This window comes from Oncorhynchus keta, chromosome 1, assembly GCF_023373465.1.
Source record: "Oncorhynchus keta strain PuntledgeMale-10-30-2019 chromosome 1, Oket_V2, whole genome shotgun sequence".
NCBI classification, from domain to species: Eukaryota; Metazoa; Chordata; class Actinopteri; order Salmoniformes; family Salmonidae; genus Oncorhynchus; species Oncorhynchus keta.
The window spans coordinates 12950587-12975586 of NC_068421.1; the positions used below are offsets into that span (position 1 = coordinate 12950587).

The following is a 25000-nucleotide window of genomic DNA, read 5'->3' on the forward strand; positions in this document are numbered from 1 at the left end:
CACTCAGCGTTAAGAAGATAGATTGGGGGCAAGATCCTGCAATAGTCTAGCGTCCTATCCAGGGGGTGTACTTTTACACCAAGCAGACTCGTGCTACAAAAACAGGAGATAGGCTCCTGTGTTCTGGCTCACACAAGCTAAAACTATTTACTTACTGGCATGCCATTTGAGGTGATGTTTGTGATGTTTATGAATGGCATGCCATTTGAGGTGATCATTTGGATGTTTGTGAATGACATGCCAATTGGAGGTGGTTGCCCTCCTGCCTTGCCTTCTCCCTTCCTCCCTTCCTCCCCTGTCATAATTTCCCCGCTCCCTCTCATCCTCCCCTCCACTCTCCCTCTGTTCATCTGCCACCTTACTTTCTGATGTATATATCTCTCTCTCTCTGTCTCTATTTCCCTCTGTATTTCTCTTCCTCTCTCTCTCTCTCTCTCTCTCTCTCTCTCTCTCTCTCTCTCTCTCTCTCTCTCTCTCTCTCTCTCTCTATTTCCCTCTGTCTTTCTCTTCCTCTGTCTCTCTCTCTCTGTCTCTCTCTCTCTCTGTCTCTATTTCCCTCTGTCTTTCTCTTCCTCTATCGCTCTCTCTGTCTCTATTTCCCTCTGTCTTTCTCTTCCTCTATCTCTCTCTCTGTCTCTATTTCCCTCTGTCTTTCTCTTCCTCTCTCTCTCTCTGTGTCTCTATTTCCCTCTGTCTTTCTCTTCCTCTGTCTCTCTCTCTCTCTCTCTCTCTGTCTCTCTCTCTCTCTCTCTGTCTCTATTTCCCTCTGTCTTTCTCTTCCTCTGTCTCTCTCTCTGTCTCTATTTCCCTCTGTCTTTCTCTTCCCTCTCTCTCTCTCTCTCTCTCTCTCTCTCTCTCTCTCTCTGTCTCTCTCTCTCTCTCTCTGTCTCTATTTCCCTCTGTCTTTATCTTCCTCTGTCTCTCTCTCTCTCTCTCTCTCTCTCTCTCTCTATTTCCCTCTGTCTTTCTCTTCTCTCTCTCTCTCTCTCTCTCTCTCTCTCTCTCTGTCTCTATTTCCCTCTGTCTTTCTCTTCCTCTGTCTCTCTCTCTTCCCTCTGTTCTCTTCCTCTGTCTCTGTCTCTATTTCCTCTGTCTTTCTCTTCCTCTGTCTGTCTGTCTGTCTGTCTGTCTGTCTGTCTGTCTGTCTGTCTGTCTGTCTGTCTGTCTGTCTGTCTGTCTGTCTGTCTGTCTGTCTCTGTCTCTCTCTCTCTCTCTCTCTCTCTCTCTCTCTCTCTCTCTCTCTCTCTCTCTGTCTCTCTCTCTCTCTCTCTCTGTCTCTATTTCCCTCTGTCTTTCTCTTCCTCTCTCTCTCTATCTGTCTCTATTTCCCTCTGTCGTTCTTTTCCTCTGTCTCTCTCTCTGTCTCTATTTCCCTCTGTCTTTCTCTTCCTCTGTCTCTCTCTCTGTCTCTATTTCTCTCTGTCTCTCTCCCTCTGTCAATTCATTTGAATTTACCCTCCCCCTCTCTCTCTCCTCATCTGTCTCTCTCTCTATCTGTCTCCCTCTCTCTACTCCCTCTGTCTTACTCTCTCCATCTGTCTTACTCTCTCCTGCTCTCTACAGATTTCAGAATACCCCCCCCTCTCAGCCATATCTCCCCCATTTTCTACCTTATCTTTCTCTCCACTCTCTCCCATATATCCCACTCTCCCCCATATATCCCACTCTCCCCCATATATCCCACTCTCCCCCATATATCCCACTCTCCCCCATATATCCCACCAATGCAGGGTTTCTCAAACTCGGTACTGGGTGCACGTTTTTTTTCTCTCTTTCCTAGCACTATACAACTTATTCAAATAATCAAAGCTTGATTGTTAGTTGGTTATTTGAATGTAGTGTAGTGCTAGGGCACAAACCAAAACGGCCCAGGACCGAGTTCGAGACACCCTGTGCCAATGAAGCACAGTTAAAATCCAACTCTCTTTTTCTCCTCATCTAGGTGGTCTGTTTATCAGGAACACGGATCAAGAGTACACAGCATTTCGATTGGCTATCTTCCTGCACAACACCAGCCCCAATGCCACAGAGGCTCCTTTCAACCTGGTACCCCATGTCGACAACATCGAGACAGCTAACAGCTTCGCCGTCACAAATGCCTGTGAGTACTACCAGATAAGAGTTTGTGTATGTGTGCACGTGTGCACTCAAACCTTGTACCACACACATAGAGAAAGTCTCAAACGCCTGTGAGGTGTATATGTGGCTATCATTCACTATTGGAAGAGGGGAAAGGGGTTGCTGTGTCAGCTTAGCTTGAGAACATGACTGATCTATGTCTACATTGAAATGAGGGAGGTCTATGTGATGACCAGATCCCTCAGGAAGTACATCTGCACTGTCAACCTAATGGAATCCCCATGGATCTCATCTTGGTAAATGGAGTTTAATAGAACCATTGGAACAGTTGGATTCCATGTGGATTACCTGGTCTTTCTTATGAGATAATATCTTTCTAAACCTTCTTTCAATCGTCCCAGAGTTGTGTATCATATTGAGGCCCAATAACTTGTTTTCTACGGTTGAGCCAGGCCAATTTCCACTGTGTGGAATTTGGCCCGAGGACTAAAGCTCTGTGGTTAATTTGGAAAATTGAATCAAGACTAACAGAGGGAAATGAAAAGACACTATCATTTACTGGCTTGCCTGGAGATGGAATAGAATATATTATCAGAAAAGGCAACAGGGGAAGGAAATGAAGTGTGGTCGTGTGTTGGTGTATGTTTTGAATTAAGGATGCAGCTGCTGTCTTATCAAGACCAAATTTGGCAAAGTCATCCTCAACTACTCTCTCTCGCTAGCTGTTACTGCTACTGCTGAGGGCAGCTTTGTTATTTAAATATGAAAAACTGTTGGTGACTTCCCTCTGACTGTAGAAGGCTGTGACTGGGCCAGCCTGATCACTGGAAATATACTTTGATTTTGGACGTTTCAAAAGGTCCTGAGAACATCGATATATGCCTTTGTCAGCGCTCACAAAAATAGTTAAAAAAAGATTGCCAAGCACTGGGCACAAACTGGTGATGCTTGGAGACAGAGCTGCTTAGACCACAGCTCCATCGCAGTTCACAATGATACCTGATGGTAATAGCGCATAAGTGTTCATTATTTAGCTTTAAGCCTTCCCCAAAACATAACCCTGACCTTAACCACTTGGAAATAATACCTACATGTAACTATTGATTGTGGAAACAAATCCACACAATAACATAAAGGTATAATATTTTGAATGATACAGTGGCTTCAGAAAGTATTCATACCCCTTGACTTATTCCACATTTAGTTATGTTTTTTCTTACCCATCTACACACAATTCCTCATAATGACGAAGTGAAAACATGTTTTTAGAAATGTTTGCAAATGTATTGAAAATGGAATAGCTCATTTACATATTTACATATTCACACCCATGAGTCAACACATGTTAGAATCACCTTTGGTGGTGATGACAACTGTGAGTCTTTCTGTGAGTACCCAGTAATGTGGTGTATTGGATTTGCCCCAAATACAACACTTTGTATTCAGGACAAAAAGTGAATTCCTTTGCCACATTCTTTGCAGTATTACTTTAGTGCCTTGTTGCAAACAGGATGCATGTTTTGGAATATTTTTTCTCCTATCACAGCCATTAAACTTTGTAACTGTTTTAAAGTCACCATTTGCATCATGGTGAAATCCCTGAGTGGTTCCCTTCTTCTTCGGCAACTGAGTTAGGAAGGACTCCCCTTATCTTTGTAGTGAATGGGTGTATTGATACACCATCCAAAATATAACTAATAACTTCATCATGCTCTAAAAGATATTCAATGTCTTCTTTTTTCATTTTTTACCCATCTACCAATAGGTGCCCTTCTTTGCAAGGCATTTGAAAACCTCCCTGGTCTTTGTGGTTGAATCTGTGTTTGAAATTCACTGCTAAACTGAGGGACCATACAGATAATTGAATGTGTGGGGTACAGAAATGAAGTAGTCATTAAAAAAAGTATGTAATACACCATTATTGCACACAGAGTGAGTCCATGTAACTTATTATGTGACTTGTGAACTTATTTAGGCTTGCCATAACAAAGGGTGTAACATATTCGCTGGGAGTCAGGAAGCAGGTGCACAAGGTGAGTTTAATAATAATAAAAGGCAGATAAACAAAACAAGAGAAACACACTAAAATAGACAAAACCAGTACTGCCTGATGACTGAGGCTACTGAGGACTAAATAAAGGGAAGGTGATCTAGGTGATGGGGAGCAGGTGCGCGTAATGATGGGGAGCAGGTGCGCGTAATGATGGGGAGCAGGTGCGCGTAATGATGGTGAGCAGGTGCGCGTAATGATGGGGAACAGGTGCGCGTAATGATGGTGCCAGGACCGGGGGTTAGTAGACCGGTGATGTCGAGCACTGGAGAGAGGGAGTGGGAGTAGGCATGACAAAGGGGTTGACTCAAGACATTTCACCTTTGAATTGTTTTATTAATTTGTAAAAATGTCTATAAACAGAATTCCACTTTGACATTTAGGGGTTATTCTGTGTAGGCCAGTGACAAACAAAATGTGTAGTTTAATCCATCCTAAATTCAGACAGTAACAGAACTAAATGTGAAAACAGTTAAGGGTGTGAATACTTCTTAAGGCACTGTACAAGTTTTATTTCCCTGACCAATCAAAACTTGTTTTCTAATTTTCTATCTTGTCTCTCTGCAGCAGACATATGGTGAGCAATATGTTTGGAACATCAAATCGCAATGAAATCACAGTATCGAATCATAGTGCATACTGTATAGAATCATGACATTCGCAATACATATTGTATCGGCACCTAAGTATCGTGATAATGTTCTGTCGTGAGGTCCCCGGCAATTACCAGGCCTAAACCTAAACCTTTGATATGATTCTATTTTAACCCTATATCCTGTAACCACGTGGATTTAATGCATAAAAAAATAAACGTCGAATTTGGAAGGGAAATGCTGAGATCTTGATGGACTGGGCTGCCATTGTGTGCCCAGTGGTGTTGATATGAAACAAGGACTGTTGGGGACTCTGTGTGATAAAACCGTGTTGATTGGTATCACTCTCTCACTATCTTGCTCTCTCTCTTTCTGTCTCTGTCTCTCAGACTGTGTGAAAACTGGATAATTACAGACTAATGTGGCACGGTATACTGACACTTCTGTACTTTTTCAATACTAGAACATGAAAAATGGTTCAGTACTAGAATTTTTGTTACATTTGGTACTTATATCAAATGTATTTAGCGTCCTTTACTCATTGAGTGTGGATGATGTCTGTCTATCAGAGCAGCAGATGTCCTCTTATATTGCGAGCGTAGTACTGTGCCTGCTACACTTAGTCATTGGTAGGTGTAGGCTGTCCTGAGGAACCACTGATCTCACTGGGAGTCTGGACTGCATCATGTTATCTCCCCTCTCATACTGACTCTAGTCTGTCCTGAGGAACCACTGGGAGTCTGGACTGCATCATGTTATCTCCCCTCTCATACTGACTCTAGTCTGTCCTGAGGAACCACTGAACTCACTGGGAGTCTGGGCTGCATCATGTTAGCTCCCCTCTCATACTGACTCTAGTCTGTCCTGAGGAACCACTGGGAGTCTGGACTGCATCATGTTATCTCCCCTCTCATACTGACTCTAGTCTGTCCTGAGGAACCACTGGGAGTCTGGACTGCATCATGTTATCTCCCATCTCATACTGACTCTAGTCTGTCCTGAGGAACCACTGGGAGTCTGGACTGCATCATGTTATCTCCCCTCTCATACTGACTCTAGTCTGTCCTGAGGAACCACTGGGAGTCTGGACTGCATCATGTTATCTCCCCTCTCATACTGACTCTAGTCTGTCCTGAGGAACCACTGGGAGTCTGGACTGCATCATGTTATCTCCCATCTCATACTGACTCTAGTCTGTCCTGAGGAACCACTGGGAGTCTGGACTGCATCATGTTATCTCCCCTCTCATACTGACTCTAGTCTGTCCTGAGGAACCACTGGGAGTCTGGACTGCATCATGTTATCTACCCTCTCATACTGACTCTAGTCTGTCCTGAGGAACCACTGGGAGTCTGGACTGCATCATGTTATCTCCCCTCTCATACTGACTCTAGTCTGTCCTGAGGAACCACTGGGAGTCTGGACTGCATCATGTTATCTCCCCTCTCATACTGACTCTAGTCTGTCCTGAGGAACCACTGGGAGTCTGGACTGCATCATGTTAGCTCCTCTCTCATACTGACTCTAGTCTGTCCTGAGGAACCACTGGGAGTCTGGACTGCATCATGTTATCTCCCCTCTCATACTGACTCTAGTCTGTCCTGAGGAACCACTGGGAGTCTGGACTGCATCATGTTATCTCCCCTCTCATACTGACTCTAGTCTGTCCTGAGGAACCACTGGGAGTCTGGACTGCATCATGTTATCTCCTCTCTCATACTGACTCTAGTCTGTCCTGAGGAACCACTGGGAGTCTGGACTGCATCATGTTATCTCATCTCTCATACTGACTCTAGTCTGTCCTGAGGAACCACTGGGAGTCTGGACTGCATCATGTTATCTCCCCTCTCATACTGACTCTAGTCTGTCCTGAGGAACCACTGGGAGTCTGGACTGCATCATGTTATCTCCCCTCTCATACTGACTCTAGTCTGTCCTGAGGAACCACTGGGAGTCTGGACTGCATCATGTTATCTCCCCTCTCATACTGACTCTAGTCTGTCCTGAGGAACCACTGGGAGTCTGGACTATATCATGTTAGCTCCCCTCTCATACTGACTCTAGTCTGTCCTGAGGAACCACTGGGAGTCTGGACTATATCATGTTATCTCCCCTCTCATACTGACTCTAGTCTGTCCTGAGGAACCACTAGGAGTCTGGACTATATCATGTTATCTACCCTCTCATACTGACTCTAGTCTGTCCTGAGGAACCACTGGGAGTCTGGACTGCATCATGTTATCTACCCTCTCATACTGACTCTAGTCTGTCCTGAGGAACCACTGGGAGTCTGGACTGCATCATGTTATCTCCCCTCTCATACTGACTCTAGTCTGTCCTGAGGAACCACTGGGAGTCTGGACTGCATCATGTTATCTCCCCTCTCATACTGACTCTAGTCTGTCCTGAGGAACCACTGGGAGTCTGGACTGCATCATGTTATCTCCTCTCTCATACTGACTCTAGTCTGTCCTGAGGAACCACTGGGAGTCTGGACTGCATCATGTTATCTCCTCTCTCATACTGACTCTAGTCTGTCCTGAGGAACCACTGGGAGTCTGGACTGCATCATGTTATCTCCCCTCTCATACTGACTCTAGTCTGTCCTGAGGAACCACTGGGAGTCTGGACTATATCATGTTAGCTCCCCTCTCATACTGACTCTAGTCTGTCCTGAGGAACCACTAGGAGTCTGGACTATATCATGTTATCTGGACCCCTCTCATACTGACTCTAGTCTGTCCTGAGGAACCACTGGGAGTCTGGACTGCATCATATCATGTTAGCTGAGGAACCCTCTCATACTGACTCTAGTCTGTCCTGAGGAACCACTGGGAGTCTGGACTGCATCATGTTATCTCCCCTCTCTCATACTGACTCTAGTCTGTCCTGAGGAACCACTGGGAGTCTGGACTGCATCATGTTAGCTCCCCACTCATACTGAACAGAAGTTAACACACCTGAATAATGCAACACGACATGTAGAAATGTTGAAACTGTTCATTACTGTATGCAAAACAATGTCTAGAACACTTTACAATGCAATGAAGCACAGGTAGCTTCCAGCTTTGTAGGCTAACTTTCCATGCTATCTTAAAGCTGAATATAAGAATATAACACCAATTCACTACCATAATACTGTTTTGTGATAGCATGCAAACCACAGATGCTGACTTCAAAAAGGATTGTCACCAAAAACAATAATTGCCCAAAATCTTTATTTTATCATTTGTCTCCCTCGCCTCAGTCACGTCTATCCTTAATATATATATATATATATATACAGTTGAAGTCGGAAGTTTACATACACCTTAGCCAAATACATTTAAACTCAGTTTTTCACAATTCCTGACACTTAATCTACGTAAAAGTTCTCTGTTTTAGGCCAGTTAGGATCACCACTTATTTTAAGAAAGTGAAATGTCAGAATAATACTAGAGAGAATGATTTATTTCAGCTTTCATTTCTTTCATAAAATTCCCAGTGGGTCAGAAGTTTACATACACTCAATTAGTATTTGGCAGCATTGACTTTAAATAGTTTAACTTTGGTCAAACATTTCAGGAAGCCTTTTGCAAGCTTCCCACAATAAGTTGGGTGAATTTTGTCCCATTCCTCCTGACAGAACTGGTGTAACTGAGTCAGGTTTGTAGGCCTTGCTTGCACATGCTTTTTCAGTTCTGCTCACAAACTTTCTATAGGATTAAGGTCAGGGCTTTGTGATGTCCACTCCAATACATTGACATTGTTGTATTTAAGCCATTTTGCCACAACTTTGGAGGTATGCTTGGGGTCATTGTCCATTTGGAAGACCCATTTGCGATCAAGCTTTAACTTCCTGACTGATGTCTTGAGACATTGCTTCAATATATCCACGTAATTTTCCTTTCTCATGTTACCATCTATTTTGTGAAGTGCACCAGTCCCTCCTGCAGCAAAGCACCCCCTCAACATGTTGGGGCGGCAGCGTAGCCTAGTGGTTAGAGCGTTGGACTAGTAACCAAAAGGTTGCAAGTTCAAATCCCCGAGCTAACAAAGGTACAAATCTGTCATTCTACCCTTGAACCAGGCAGTTAACCAGTGTTCCTAGGCTGGCATTGAAAATAAGAATGTGTTCTTAACTGACTTGCCTAGTTAAAGAAAGGTAAAATAAAAAATGATGCTGCCACCCCTGTGCTTCATGGTTGGAATGGTGTTCTTTGGCTTGCAAGAATGTACTTTGGTGTGAAAAGTACAAATCAATGCCAGAACAACAGCAAATGCCCTAATGAAGATGCTGGAGGAAACAGGTACAAAATTATTTATATCCACTATATCGACATAACCTGAAAGGCCGCTCAGCAAGGAAGAAGCCACTGCTCCAAAACCGCCATAAAAAAGCCAGACAAAGATCATTATTTTTGGAGAAATGTCCTCTGGTCTGATGAAACAAAAATATAACTGTTCGACCATAATGACAATCGTTATGTTTGGAGGAAACATAACGATCCCAAGGATGAACCATTCTTTTTCTGAGGTCTTGGCTGATTTCTTTAGATTTTCCCATGATGTCAAGGAAAGAGGCATTGAGCTGTAAGTAGGCATTGAAATACATCCACAGGTACACCTCCAATTGACTCAAATTATGTCAATTAGCCTATCAGAAGCTTCTAAAGCAGTTACAAAATTTTCTGGAATTTTCCAAGCTGTTTAAAGGCACAGTCAACTTAGTGTTTTTAATCTTCTGACTCACTGGATTTGCGATACAGTGAAATGAGTGAAATAATCTGTCTGTAAACAATTGTTGGAAAAATTTGTAGATCTCCTAACCGACTTGCCAAAACCAACTTCAACTGTGTAAATATATACACTACCGTCCCAAAGTTTGGGGTCACTTAGAAATGTCCTTGTTTTTTGAAAGAAAAGCAAGAAAATGTGTCCGTTAAAATAACATCAAATTGATCAGAAATACAGTGTAGACATTGTTAATGTTGTAAATGACTATTGTAGCTGGAAACAGCAGATTGTTAATGGAATATCTACATGAGTGTACAGAGGCCCATTATCAGCAACCATCACTCCTGTGTTCCAATGGCACGTTGTGATAGCCTTTTAAAATGATAAACTTGGATTAGCTAATTGATCATTAGAAAACCAATTTGTAATTATGTTAGCACAGCTAAAAACTTGTTGTTGTTGTGCTGATTAAATAAGCAATAAAACTAGCCTTCTTTAGACTAGTTGAGTATCTGGAGCATCAGCATTTGTAGGTCTGATTACAGGCTCAAAATGGCCAGAAACAAAGTACTTTCTTCCGAAACTCGTTAGTCAATTTTTGTTCTGAGAAATGAAGGCTATTCCATGCAAGAACCTGCCAAGAAACTGAAGATCTGGTACACTGCTGTGTACTACTCCCTTCACAGAACTGTGCACAGAACTGCGCTTTCTCTAACCAGAATAGAAAGAGGAGTGGGAGGCCCTGGTGCACAACTTAGCAAGAGGACAAGTTCATTAGAGTGTCTAGTTTGAGAAACAGATGCTTCAGAAGTCCTCAAATGGCAGCTTCATTAAATAGTAGCCGTAAAACACCAGTTTGAACGTCAACAGCGAAGATGCGACTCCGGGATGCTGGCCTTTTAGGCAGAGTTGTAAAGTAAAAGCCATATCTCAGACTGGCCAATAGAAAGAAAACATTAAGATGGGCAAAAGAACACTGGACAGAGGAACTCTGCTTAGAAGACCAGTATCCTGGAGTTGTGTCTTCCCTGTTGACGTTGAGACTGGTGTTTGATCAAGTTGATGTTTTTTTAATGGACCAAAATTTAGATTTTCTTTAAAAAACAAGGACATTTCTAAGTGACCAGAAGCGTTTGAATGGTAGTGTGTATATATATATATACAATTTGTTTTTGTTTGTTGTTGTTGCACAAAACAGGAAGTATACAAACAAACAAACAATAACGATATGATACAGCGCATTCTGAATGTATTCAGACCACTTGACTTTTTCAAAATGTTTTTACATTACAGCCTTACTCTAAAATGGATTAAATTGTTTTTTTCCCTCATCAATCTATAGTTATCACATCGACTGCTCGAGGAATCTGGTCAGTGTCTGCAAGCTGATTTAGGATAACATCTCTGTCAGCAATGGAGATCCCTTTTATATCACTCTTTTTAATAAAACTTGGAAGAAGTCGGGTTGCAAGCAGAATTCCCAAAAAACGAATTTCTCAAGTGAGTAAAATAGAAATTCATGCTCCATTGTATTGAAGGCTTCATATAACTCTTAGAAGACAATACAACTAATCTTCAAAGATTAGATCAGAATAGTCCATATGGTTTAATTAACACCAGTCGGATACTATTAGATATAAATGTATGTCTATAGATATAAATGTATGTCTATTCCTCATGAAGCTAGACTGGGTCTCCTCTACAATTGAGTCCAATACCACTTTCATTATTTTTGCAAATATATAGGGTAATATTTTGTAGTCGTTGTTGAGAAGACAGATTGGATGCTAATTATCCAGGAGAAGCAAGTCTTTCTTGGGCTTAGGGATCAATGTAATTAGACCTTTAGTTCAAACTGGGAGGGAGAGTCTTTCTGAAAAGACCTCCAACAGAAATGGGGCTAACTGTTGAGAAACAGTTGAGTAAAACTCAGCAGATATACCATCAGTCCCAGGAGACGTTTTATTATATTTAAGGTGTTCATAGAATAAATGATCTCTTCAACTATAATAGGGTCATCACCAATGTTCCCTCTAATTTATTTCGGCTGTACCCGCTTTTAGTTACAGTTTTACTGTGAACACTGAGGCTGTACCCGCTTTTAGTTACAGTTTTACTGTGAACACTGAGGCTGTACCCGCTTTAAGTTACAGTTTTACTGTGAACACTGAGGCTGTACCCACTTTAAGTTACAGCTTTACTGTGAACACTGAGGCTGTACCCACTTTAAGTTACAGTTTTACTGTGAACACTGAGGCTGTACCCACATTTTAGTTAGTTTTACTGTGAACACTGAGGCTAGTTACAGTTTTACTGTGAACACTGAGGCTGTACCCGCTTTTAGTTACAGTTTTACTGTGAACACTGAGGCTGTACCCGCTTTTAGTTACAGTTTTACTGTGAACACTGAGGCATTTAGTTACAGTTTTACTGTGAACACTGAGGCTGTACCCACTTTAAGTTACAGTTTTACTGTGAACACTGAGGCTGTACCCACTTTAAGTTACAGTTTTACTGTGAACACTGAGGCTGTACCCACTTTAAGTTACAGCTTTAGTTACAGTGAACACTGACGTACCCACTAGTTACAGCTGAACACTGTGGCTACTTTGTTACAGCTTTCATAACACTGAGGCCTACCCACAGAGTGGCCTACCCCATCAGCTTTAAAACAGTGGGGAAGTTGCATTTACTGTGAACACTGAGGCCGTACCCACTTTTTAACATGGAAATGAGTACCCACTTTGTTACAGCTTTATGAACACTGAGGCCGTACCCACTTTAGTTACAGCTTTACTGTGAACACTGAGGTACCCACTTTAAGTTACAGCTTTACTGTGGCCGTACCCACTTTTCATCAGACATGAACCTGTTTATGAACACTTGTACCCCTTTCAGTTCAGCTTTACTGTGAAGATGATGGAAAATGCTTTTGTGAACACTGAGGCTGTACCCACTTTATTGCTTTAAGAAACTGAGGCTGTACCCACTTTACAAAATGAAAATGCACTTTATTAGCTTTACTGTGAACACTGAGGCTTCCATTATTACAGAGAATCTGTACCCACAGTTACAGCTTTATGCTAGGCTGCTGTGGCTTGATTACCTAGGCCTAGTGGCCTACCATCAAAAACAGTGGGGAAAATGCACACTGGCCTGAAGACAAAAATTTCATCACCAGACTGAACCTGTTTTCACTTGTCCTTCAGTCAAGGAGATGATGGAAAATGTTGTTGTGTTCTTTATTGCAAGAAACCAATTTACAAAATAAAATGCATTATTATTCCCATTCCATTATTACAGAGAATCAGACAAATTATGCTACCCTTGGTTACTTAGGTTATTCAAGCCTGTCTCAAAATGCACACTGCCCCTTGAAGACAAAAAAAGCTCTTCACCAGACTCCCTTTTCAAAGTTGTCAAGAAATATGCATGCGGACCAAAATGCAGCGTGGTAATTTTGATACATGTTTAATAATGAAGAAACACGAACAATACAAAAACAACAAACGTAATGTGAAAACCTATACAGCCTATCTGGTGACAACTAACACAGAGACAGGAACAATCACCCACGAAATACTCAAAGAATATGGCTGCCTAAATATGGTTCCCAATCAGAGACAACGATAATCACCTGACTCTGATTGAGAACCGCCTCAGGCAGCCATAGACTATGCCAGACACCCCACAAAACCCCAAGACAAAAACGCACCACAAAAACCCACGTCACACCCTGGCCTGAACAAAATAAATGAAGACAAACATACTATACTTCGACCAGGGCGTGACATTGACTGACTACAAATGATCTATTACCTGGCTAATATCTCACTGTCTAGCAAAGGATATGAACAAAATGTGCACAAGTGGCTCCATGCAGCGATCACTTTGATCTCTAAACAAGCGCATCTACTCACCACCACTCATGCTGTAGTGTAAACACGGTCCAGTTCAAAGTAAATGGCACAAATCCATATATGGCAATGGTCTAGTTGCATATGGGCCTAGTGCAGCTCTGATTGGTTATGTCCCACTGGTCTGTGTAGAGTATGGGCTGAGTCGTGCATGCCAATGCAATAGAATCTTTCTCCGATGTGTTCTGCCTACTTAAAAATATATATATATATATATATATATATATATATATATATATATATATATATATATATATATATATATATTTAACCTTTATTTCTCTAGGCAAGTCGGTTAAGATCAAATTTTTATTTTACAATGACTGCCTCCCCCGGCCAAACCCTCCCCTAACCTGAAAGAAACTGTGTCAATTGTGTGCCACCCTATGGTACTCCCTATGGTACTGGTTGTGATACAGCTCGGGATCGAACCAGGGTCTGTAGTGACACCTCTAGCACTGAGATGCAGTGCCTTAGACCACTGCCATAGTTTGTTTTGTTTCAGAATGATGCATATGGAAAGTGATTAATATTGCATTGATTTCATCACAATTACCACAGTACCCCTATGTACTTTTTGAAGATGTACTACTCTCTTCACAGAACAGCACAAACTGTCCCTAACCAGAATAGAAAGAGGAGTGGGAGGCCCTGGTGCACAACTTAGCAAGAGGACAAGTACATTAGAGTGTCTAGTTTGAGAAAAAGACACCTCACAAGTCCTCAACTGGCAGCTTCATTAAATAGAACTCGCAAAACACCAGTCTCAACATTAACAGTGAAGAGGCGTCTCCGGGATGCTGGCCTTCTAGGCAGAGTTGCAAAGAAAAAGCCATCTCTCAGACTGGCCAATAAAAAGAAAATATTAAGATGGGCAAAAGAGCACAGACACTGGACAGAGGAACTCTGCCTAGAAGGCCAGCATCCCATCAACTTGCAACTTATTTTGTGACTTGCTAAGCAAATGTTTACTCTTGCCACGACGAAGGGGTTGAATACTTATTTATTCAAGACATTTCAGCTTTTGATTTTTTATGAATTTGTAAATATTTCTAAAAACATAATTCCACTCCGACATTATGGTGTATTATGTGTAGGCCAGTAACACATCTCAATGTAATACTTTTTTAATTCAGGCTGTAACACAGAAAAATGTGGAAAAGGTTGAGGGGTGTGAATATTTTCTGAAGGCACTCTGTGTGTTGAGCGTTAGCTGAGATTGTTCTTTACAGAGTCAAATATACACTGAGTGTGCAAAACATTAGGAACACTATCCTAATGATGAGTTGCACAACCTTTTGCCCTCAGTTCAGCATCAATTCATCAGGGCATGGACTATAAGGTGTCGAAAGCGTTCCACAGGGATGCTGGCCCATGTTGACTCCAATGCTTCCCACAGTTGTGTCAAGTTGGCTGGATGTCCTTTGGGTGGTGGACCATTCTTTATACACATGGGAAACTGTTGAGCGTGAAAAACCTGCAGCTTTGCACTTCTTGACTCACTCAAACCGGTGCACCTGCCACCTACTTCTATACCCTGTTCAAAGGCACTTAAATCTTTTGTCTTCTCCAGACCCCCTTTTTATTTGCACTGACTCCCTTGCACTGGGTCGATGTAATGTTTTTGTACACAGTGTAATTATCTCTATGGTCAGTAAGGGGAGTGGCCAGGATGTTAACAGAAATACCCTATTATTATTATTAATACTTATTATTATTACTATTACTATTACTATAATTATTACTATTATTATTAAAAAGATTCAACGCCAACCAAAAATCAATGCGTGATTGTGTGGAGCGTGCCTTACTACGCCAAGTGAAAGACCTGTCATTACAAAACTTTACTCTTCAAATATCTGTAATAGTAAATCTTTCTATAAACTGCCTCAAACTTGTCTTCATAGAAGTTGACTGTCCCGGAGGCCATCTATCAATGAAATGATTCAGAGCAATATTCCAATCCCCGACCTATTATAGTAAGTAAATCATTAGGGAACTTGGTTAGCCAATGGAGAATACGCTTTTCCAAATATTCCATTATCTGATCATTTTTTAAAGTTTCAAAATTGTACACAGAAATGTTAGTAATAATAAATGTCATTGTTGATTACAGGAAAAATAAAGTGACCAGAAGGGTAACAATCTGAGTGCAAAAAACGCCATTGAAATGATTCTTTAGAGTGGTGACTCATTGTAAAGAACACAATGGGATACAGAGAGCTGGTTTCAGGCACAGGGCGCAGCAGGTGTTTATTGTAAAGGACCACAGGAGGAGGCAAGTAGCTGGATCCAGGGGCAGGCAGAAGGTCATACACAGGGGTTCCAAACAGGCAACAGGACAGACAGAGAAAAGGCTCGTAACGTCATCCGGGAGATCAGGCAATAGGTTGATAACAGGAAACCTGACAGGCTAAAGTACAGGCAGGGAATAGGCAAAAGAAGTCGTTAGTGAGGAAGGCAAAAACTATCATACACGGGAAGAGTAAATTGTGGGAAAACCAGAGCTCTGAATAGAAGTGTGTCACAAAACAAACAATACCTCACAATGATGGGGTGTAAAGAACTGAACTAAATAGTGTGTGATGATGACATACAGGTGTGTGAACAGGTGATCAGAATTCAGGTAATTGGGATCTGGAGAGTGAGCTGCGTTCAGGGAATCTGTGGTTGAGAGTGTAAGTTGGAAGCAGATGTCACAGTAGCCCCCCCCTCCACGATGGCCTAGGAAGCTGAGCAGGGGGCCTCTCCCAGGGACGTGGAGCTGATGGTGGAAAGCCAGGATCATGGCTGGGTCGAGGATGTCCTGGGCGGGTACCCGGGACAGTTCTTAGGGTCTGTACCCCTCCCAAGCCACCAGGTAGTGGATGCAACCACCCAGGCACTTGGAGTCAAGGAGGGCTTGGACGGAATCAGCCGGTACACCGCCATTGTCAAATGGAGGGGGTGCGCCACTGGAGGATGGAGAGGGCTGTACGTCACAGGCTTGAGAAGGGACACATGGAAGGATGAGGAGATCCGGTAATGGCGGGGCAACTGGAGATGGTAGGTGACAGGATTGATGCGGTGTATTATTTTGAAGGGACCAACGAACCGGGGACTGAACTTCTTGCAGGGGTCACAAAGCCGGATGTCCTGGGTAGAGAGCCACATATGATGCCAAGGGTGAAAGAGTGGAGTAGGTTGGACTGTTTCTGGGAGAGGGAAGCTTGATGCCTGTGCTGATGTGTGGTCTCCCAAACCTGCTCGGCAGGCACATTTCCGGGCTCTGTCTCCCATGGGAACACGGGGGGGGGGGTTGGACAGACTGAAAAAGAGTGAGATGGAGTGAGGAATGCACCAGGGAGTTCTGTGCGTTTTCGGCCCAGGCTAGATAACAACTCATCTTGTGTGGTTTTTGGATGCAGTGTTGGCGAAGGTGCTTACCTATTTCCTGATTCAGGCGTTCCGTCTGCCCGTTGGTTTGGGGATGGTATCTGGAGGATAGGCTGATGGAGACCCCCAGTCGGTTGCAGAAGGCTCGCCAAACCCTGGAGACGAACTGGGGTCCCCGATCTGAAACAATGTCTTCCGGGATCCCATACAGACACAACACCTGTTGGACCTTGCCCTCGGCCATTTCCATGGCATTAGGTAGATGCGGAACTCGAATAGTAGTGAAGCCCGAAGAGTCTGGCAGATCAGTGAGGAAATCCATGGTGATGTCTGTGTGGTGTAGATAAAGGCTCGAGCTTACCTGTAGGTAGTTGGCGAGGGCTCTTTGCCGATGCACAGATGGGACAGGAAAGAACGTAATCTTGGACATCTGCTGTTAGGGATGGTGATCCCAGGCTGGCAGAACTCAGCGAGGTATGGCACCACTGCATTAGTTGGGGTCTGACGGACACCGGAACGTAGGACTTGCCTGCAGGGGTGTCGCGAGGTGCTGGGTCGTGGCATAGGGCCTCTTGGACCCCAGATTGTATTTCCCACTGTATGGGTCCCACGACACAAGACTGAGGTAGGATGGGCTCGGGAGCTGGGTTAAAGGAAGGGGAATCAAATAGACGGATAAGGAATCAGCCTTCACATTTTTATTGACACGATGAGGAACTGGTTGATCATGTCCTGAAAAACTTCATTCATGAAGGACTGGAAGACTGCGGAAGCATTGGTGACACCGTAGGGCATAACCAGGTATTCGTAGTGACCCCTAACAGTGATGAACACCGTCTTCCACTCATCCCCACTTTGGATACGGACCAGGTTGTAAGCACTACATAGGTCCAACTTGTTCTAGTGCGGCTGGAATCAGAGAAAGATGGAAGCGATTCTTGATGGTAAGGTCTTTGAGGGGTCAGTAATCTATGCAGGGACAGAGACTACCATTCCTTTTTTTTCACAAAAAAGAAACTGGATGCAGCCGGAGACGTGGATGGACGGATGAATCCCATGTCGAGGGCCTCTTCTACAGTATATAGGTGTCCATAGCCTCATTCTCTGGAATGGACAAAGCGTTGATCCGACCCTGAGGAGGCGATGCCTCAGGAAGGAGGTCGATCACACTGTCCTGCGGGCGATGAGGGGGCAGAATGCACTGAAGACACTCTGGAACTGGGCATATACAGGTGGGATGTGGGTTGGAATGGCAGATTCCGATCCTTCTATAGAGGTGGCTAGACAAGGTAGATTGAAGCAGTTCGCAAAACAGGCAGGAGACCATGACAGCAGTTCCATTTGCCGCCAGGAGATGGCAGGGTCGTGAAGACTTAGCCAGGGGTGACCGAGGATGCGGGGTTCTTTAGGCGAAGACAACACCATTAACTGAATGACCTCAGAGTGAAGGAGGCCAATCCGAGGAGTGATACTTTTGGGCATGCAAGTCACAAGACCAGTTCCGAGCGGTTGTCCGTCCAGCACATTAGTCTTAACCTCATGGATATTTTTCCCAGTTTTCGGTGATCAGTTTTTCTTGCGCACAGCAGTGATTTAACCAGTTTTAGAAACGTCAGAGTGTTTTCTATCCACACATACTAATCATATGCATATACTATATTCCTGGCATGAGTAGCAGGACGCTGAAATATTGCGCGATTTTTAACAGACTGTTCGAAAAAGTAGGGGGTAGGCTTAACAGGATAAAGGGAGGATTTGCAGGGATTAGTTTGACTCTTAACTGTTGTGCCAATTGTTCGTCAATTAAATTACCCAGAGGCCCCCGAGTCCACTCATCCCTCCACAAACTGAGTGACCCCATCAGCAGAAAGAGCCGGGATACCAAACTGCCTTTGGGTAATATTCAAAAACGTAGAGGGGCTTAAAACCGGGTGGAAGAGGAGGGGTTGTGGTCACCCCTACGCTGGGAGGGGGGGTGGGACAGCTATTGAGTAGGTGGTTACTCTCTCCACAACCGGGTGGAAGAGGAGGGGTTGTGGTCACCCCTTCGTTGGGAGGGGGTGGGTGGGTGGACAGCTAGTGAGTAGGTGGTTACTCTCTCCACAACCGGGTGGAAGAGGAGGGGTTGTGGTCACCCCTTCGTTGGGAGGGGGTGGGGGGGTGGGGGTCCCAATTCAGGTGATTGGGATCTGGAGAGTGAGCTGCTTTCAGGGGATATATGGATAAGAGCGTCTGCTAAATGACTTAAATGTAAATGTAAATATATGTGTTTGAGAGTGTTGGAAGCAGACGTTACATTCATGAACTGTGAGAGAGCCATAAATAATCTCCCCACTGCGATCTCCAGAAGTTGACGTCAGTAGAAATACAATTAGACTCTTGAAAAAAATATACATCGGTTTGAAAGCTGTTTTGATCATAATAATAATAATAATAATAAGGCTATATGCGTTACATTGTTTCTAGCAAGTGTGTGTGTGTGATACTGTGTTAGTAGTGACCTGGGCTCTGGGTCTGTTCTTAGGGTTCCGCTCTGATGAACCTGTGTCTGTGTATGTGTGTATTGCTGTGTGTATCAAATGAGTGTGTGTGTGTGTGTGTAGAACAGCAGTGGTGGATTAGTGTCTTATTGTCTGTAATTGTTAGAGCTGGAGAAAGGACTCTGCTGATGATCCACTGTCTTATTCCATTACCATTCTCTCTCACTCTCTCGATCTGAGAGATGTGAGGAAATGTTTTGTTCCAGTCCACTTTAGATGGGGAGGAGACATTGGTAGATGGCAGACAGGATGACAGGGTCTCTCGCCAGTCACAGTAACAGGGTCTCTCTCCAGTCACAGTAACAGGGTCTCCCTCCAGACAGGGTCTCTCTCCAGACAGGGTCTCTCTCCAGACAGGGTCTCCCTCCAGACAGGGTCTCACTCCAGTCACAGTAACAGGGTCTCTCTAAAGACAGGGTCTCACTCCAGTCACAGTAACAGGGTCTCTCTCCAGTCACAGTAACCGGGTCTCGCTTCAGTCAGAGTAACAGGGTCTCTCGCCAGTCATAGTAACAGGGTCTCTCGCCAGTCACAGTAACAGGGTCTCTCTCCAGTCACAGTAACAGGGTCTCTCTAAAGACAGGGTCAAACTCCAGTCACAGTAACAGGGTCTCTCGCCAGTCAGAGTAACAGGGTCTCTCTAAAGACAGGGTCAAACTCCAGTCACAGTAACAGGGTCTCTCGCCAGTCAGAGTAACAGGGTCTCTCTAAAGACAGGGTCAAACTCCAGTCACAGTAACAGGGTCTCTCGCCAGTCAGAGTAACAGGGTCTCTCTAAAGACAGGGTCAAACTCCAGTCACAGTAACAGGGTCTCTCTAAAGACAGGGTCAAACTCCAGTAACAGTAACAGGGTCTCTCTAAAGACAGGGTCTCTCTCCAGTCACAGTAACAGGGTCTCGCTTCAGTCACAGTAACAGGGTCTCTCTCCAGTCACAGTAACAGGGTCTCTCTCCAGTCACAGTAACAGGGTCTCTCTAAAGACAGGGTCTCTCTCCAGTCACAGTAACAGGGTCTCTCTAAAGACAGGGTCTCCCTCCAGACAGGGTCTCTCTCCAGTCACAGTAACAGGGTCTCTCTCCAGTCACAGTAACAGGGTCTCTCTAAAGACAGGGTCAAACTCCAGTCACAGTAACAGGGTCTCTCTCCAGTCACAGTAACAGGGTCTCTCTAAAGACAGGGTCTCTCTCCAGTCACAGTAACAGGGTCTCCCTCCAGTCACAGTAACAGGGTCTCTCTCCAGTCACAGTAACATGGCCTCCCTCCAGACAGGGTCTCCCTCCAGTCACAGTAACAGGGCCTCCCTCCAGACAGGGTCTCCCTCCAGTCACAGTAACAGGGCCTCCCTCCAGACAGGGTCTCCCTCCAGTCACAGTAACAGGGCCTCCCTCCAGACAGGGTCTCTCTCCAGTCACAGTAACAGGGCCTCCCTCCAGACAGGGTCTCTCTCCAGTCACAGTAACAGGGCCTCCCTCCAGTCACAGTAACAGGGCCTCCCTCCAGTCACAGTAACAGGGCCTCCCTCCAGTCACAGTAACAGGGTCTCTCTCCAGTCAAAGTAACAGGGCCTCCTCCAGTCACAGTAACAGGGTCTCTCTCCAGTCAAAGTAATAGGGCCTCCCTCCAGTCACAGTAACAGGGCCTCCCTCCAGTCACAGTAACAGGGTTTCTAACACTCACACAGTTTGTTTTATTATATTTGTGGGGACCAATCAATTGATTCCCATCAAAAATCCTATTTTCCCTAACCGTAAACCTAACCCTAGCCCTAAGCCTTAACCTAACGCTAACCTTAACCCTAAACTCATAACCCTAAACCTAACCCTGTCACTAAACCTAACCACTAAGCCTTAACCTAACCTAACGCTAACCTTAACCCTAAACTCATACCCCTAAACCTAACCCTGTCACTAAACCTAACCACTAAGCCTTAACCTAACGCTAACATTAACCCTAAACTCATAACCCTAAACCTAACCCTGTCACTAAACATAACCCTGTCACTAAACCTAACCCTGTCACTAAACCTAACCACTAAGCCTTAACCTAACCTAACGCTAACCTTAACCCTAAACTCATAACCCTAAACCTAACCCTGTCACTAAACCTAACCACTAAGCCTTAACCTAACCTAACGCTAACCTTAACCCTAAACTCATAACCCTAAACCTAACCCTGTCGCTAAACATAACCCTGTCACTAAACCTAACCCTGTCACTAAACCCAACCCTGTCACTAAACAACCCTGTCACTAAACCCAACCCTGTCACTAAACCTAACCACTAAGCCTTAACCTAACCTAACGCTAACCTTAACCCTAAACTCATAACCCTAAACCTAACCTGTCACTAAACCCAACCCTGTCACTAAACCCAACCCTGTCACTAAACCCAACCCTGTCACTAAACCCAACCCTGTCACTAAACCCAACCCTGTCACTAAACCCAACCCTGTCACTAAACCCAACCCTGTCACTAAACCCAACCCTGTCACTAAACCTAACCACTAAGCCTTAACCTAACCTAACGCTAACCTTAACCCTAAACTCATAACCCTAAACCTAACCCTGTCACTAAACCTAACCCTGTCACTAAACCTAACCACTAAGCCTTAACCTAACCTAACGCTAACCTTAACCCTAAACTCATAACCCTAAACCTAACCCTGTCACTAAACATCACCCTGTCACTAAACATAACCCTGTCACTAAACCCAACCTTGTCACTAAACCTAACCACTAAGCCTTAACCTAACCTAACGCTAACCTTAACCCTAAACTCATAACCCTAAACCTAACCCTGTCACTAAACATAACCCTGTCACTAAACCTAACCCTGTCACTAAACCTAACCACTAAGCCTTAACCTAACCTAACGCTAACCTTAACCCTAAACTCATAACCCTAAACCTAACCCTGTCACTAAACCTAACCCTGTCACTAAACATAACCCTGTCACTAAACCTAACCACTAAGCCTTAACCTAACCTAACGCTAACCTTAACCCTAAACTCATAACCCTAAACCTAACCTGTCACTAAACCCAACCCTGTCACTAAACCCAACCCTGTCACTAAACCCAACCCTGTCACTAAACCTAACCCTGTCACTAAACCTAACCCTGTCACTAAACCTAACCCTGTCACTAAACCTAACCCTGTCACTAAACATAACCCTGTCACTAAACCTAACCCTGTCACTAAACATAACCCTGTCACTAAACCTAACCCTGTCACTAAACCTAACCCTGTCACTAAACCCAACCCTGTCACTAAACCTAACCCTGTCACTAAACATAACCCTGTCACTAAACCTAACCCTGTCACTAAACATAACCCTGTCACTAAACCTAACCCTGTCACTAAACCTAACCACTAAGCCTTAACCTAACCTAACGCTAACCTTAACCCTAAACTCATAACCCTAAACCTAACCCTGTCACTAAACCTAACCCTGTCACTAAACCTAACCACTAAGCCTTAACCTAACCCTGTCACTAAACCTAACCACTAAGAACTAAAATTGTTTTTTTCCATGACCGGCAAAATGTCCACACATTTCCTTGTTAAACTATCCTTATGAGGACTGCTGGTCCCCAGTAGGATAGTTAAACCAGACACACACACACACACACACACACACACACACACACACACACACACACACACACACACACACACACACACACACACACACACACACACACACACACACACACACACACACACACACACACTCTGGGATCATCAGGGGAGGAGTGTTTGGTAAATGAAGCGCTGCTCCTTGAATGTATCCCTCCGCTCCGACAGTTTTCCCTCTTTTTCCTGAGGCGGGGAATAACAAGCGGAACAATTTAATCTCGCTCTCTCTCTCTGTCTCTCTCTCTCTATCTCTTTTCCTCTCTCCATCGGTCTCTCTCTCTATCTCTTTTCCTCTCTCTCTCTCTCTTTTCCTCTCTCCATTGGTCTCTCTCTCTCTCTCTTTTCCTCTCTCCCTCGGTCTCTCTCTCTCTCTCTTTTCCTCTCTCCATCGGTCTCTCTCTCTATCTCTTTTCCTCTCTCTCTCTCTCTTTTCCTCTCTCCATCGGTCTCTCTCTCTATCTCTTTTCCTCTCTCTCTCTCTCTTTTCCTCTCTCCATCGGTCTCTCTCTCTCTTTTCCTCTCTCCATCGGTCTCTCTCTCTATCTCTTTTCCTCTCTCTCTCTCTCTTTTCCTCTCTCCATCGGTCTCTCTCTCTATCTCTTTTCCTCTCCATCGGTCTCTCTCTCTCTCTCTTTTCCTCTCTCCATCGGTCTCTCTCTCTATCTCTTTTCCTCTCTCTCTCTCTCTTTTCCTCTCTCCATCGGTCTCTCTCTCTATCTCTTTTCCTCTCTCTCTCTCTCTTTTCCTCTCTCCATCGGTCTCTCTCTCTCTCTCTTTTCCTCTCTCTCTCTCTCTCTTTTCCTCTCTCCATCGGTCTCTCTCTCTCTCTCTCTCTGAGTCTTTTACCTTCTTTCTCCTCTAAACAGGTGTGGTAAATCAATCTCTAAATGAAGCTCCGGCTTTTGCTCTGGCGTGACCAACATACAGAATGAAAATGGTAATTGTCTGACCTTCAGGAGTTTTCTGAAGCGTCTCAGAGGCCTGAATCGACGAGCAAGTATATCACTCCTTCATTCAGGAACAGCAGAGCCCAGGGTCACATGTTTTCATATTCACTCTTCTGTCAGTGTGTGTGTGTGTGTGTGTGTGTGTGTGTGTGTGTGTGTGTGTGTGTGTGTGTGTGTGTGTGTGTGTGTGTGTGTGTGTGTGTGTGTGTGTGTGTGTGTGTGTGTGTGTGTGTGTGTGTGTGTGTGTGTGTGTGTGTGTGTGTGTGTGTGCGCGCGTGCGTGCGTGCGTGCGTGCGTGCGTGTGTGTGTGTTGTCTCATCTGTTTTATGTCTCTCAGTCAGTAGAAGCCGTCTTCCTATGGATGCAGTATTTGTAGTCACCGAATAATAGAGAACAGCAATGTATTAGCATGGAGAAGAGCCGTACTGAGCTACTTACTCTGTGTGTGTCTGTGTGCGTATGCTTGTGTGTGTGTGTGTGTGTGTGTGTGTGTGTGTGTGTGTGTGTGTGTGTGTGTGTGTGTGTGTGTGTGTGTGTGTGTGTGTGTGTGTGTGTGTGTGTGTGTGTGTGTGTGTGTGTGTGTGTGTGTGTGTGTGTGTGTGTGTGTGTGTGTGTGTGTGATCGACAACGATGACAAGGATATATTGACAGTTATGATGTTGATGATTGTGATGATATATGATGGTGACGATGAAGAGGACAATAATGATGATGATGGTGGATCATAGGTTGGGAAGCTGTTTGTTTATATTTGCTCTTATATCATATTTTTTATTATTTTTTATTGAAGGTACGAGGTAGTTGAGGTAGTGGAGGTATGAGGCAGTGGAGGTAGTGGTTGTATGAGGTAGTGTAAGTAGTGGAGGTATTGGAGGTATTGGATGTACAAGGTAGTGGAGGTAGTTAAGGTAGTGTAGGTAGTTAAGATACTGGAGGTACGAGGTAGTGGAGGTAGAGGGGCACGAGGTAGTGGAGGTATGAGGTAATGAAGGTACAAGGTAGTTGAGGTAGTGGAGGTATGAGGTAGTGGAGGTACAAGGTAGTGGAGGTAGTGGAGGTACCAGGTAGTGGAGGTAATGGGGGTACGAGGTAATGGAGGTATGAGGTAATGGAGGTAGTGGATGTATGAGGTAGTCGTGGTATGGG

General features: G+C 44.2%; 1 protein-coding gene across 8 annotated transcripts in view; it reads left to right on the forward strand.

Moving 5' to 3' along the window:
* Positions 1-25000, forward strand: part of gria4a (glutamate receptor, ionotropic, AMPA 4a) — a 197354-nt gene that overhangs the window by 3026 nt on the left and 169328 nt on the right. For all 8 annotated transcript variants that reach the window (XR_008109938.1, XR_008109963.1, XR_008110342.1 and 5 more), the window contains exon 2: positions 1943-2101. Coding sequence is in view for 5 of the 8 variants with exons in the window: in XM_052505532.1 (XP_052361492.1) it covers positions 1943-2101 (159 nt within the window). In the remaining 3 variants the exon portion in view is untranslated. The remainder of the gene's footprint in view (positions 1-1942; positions 2102-25000) is intronic.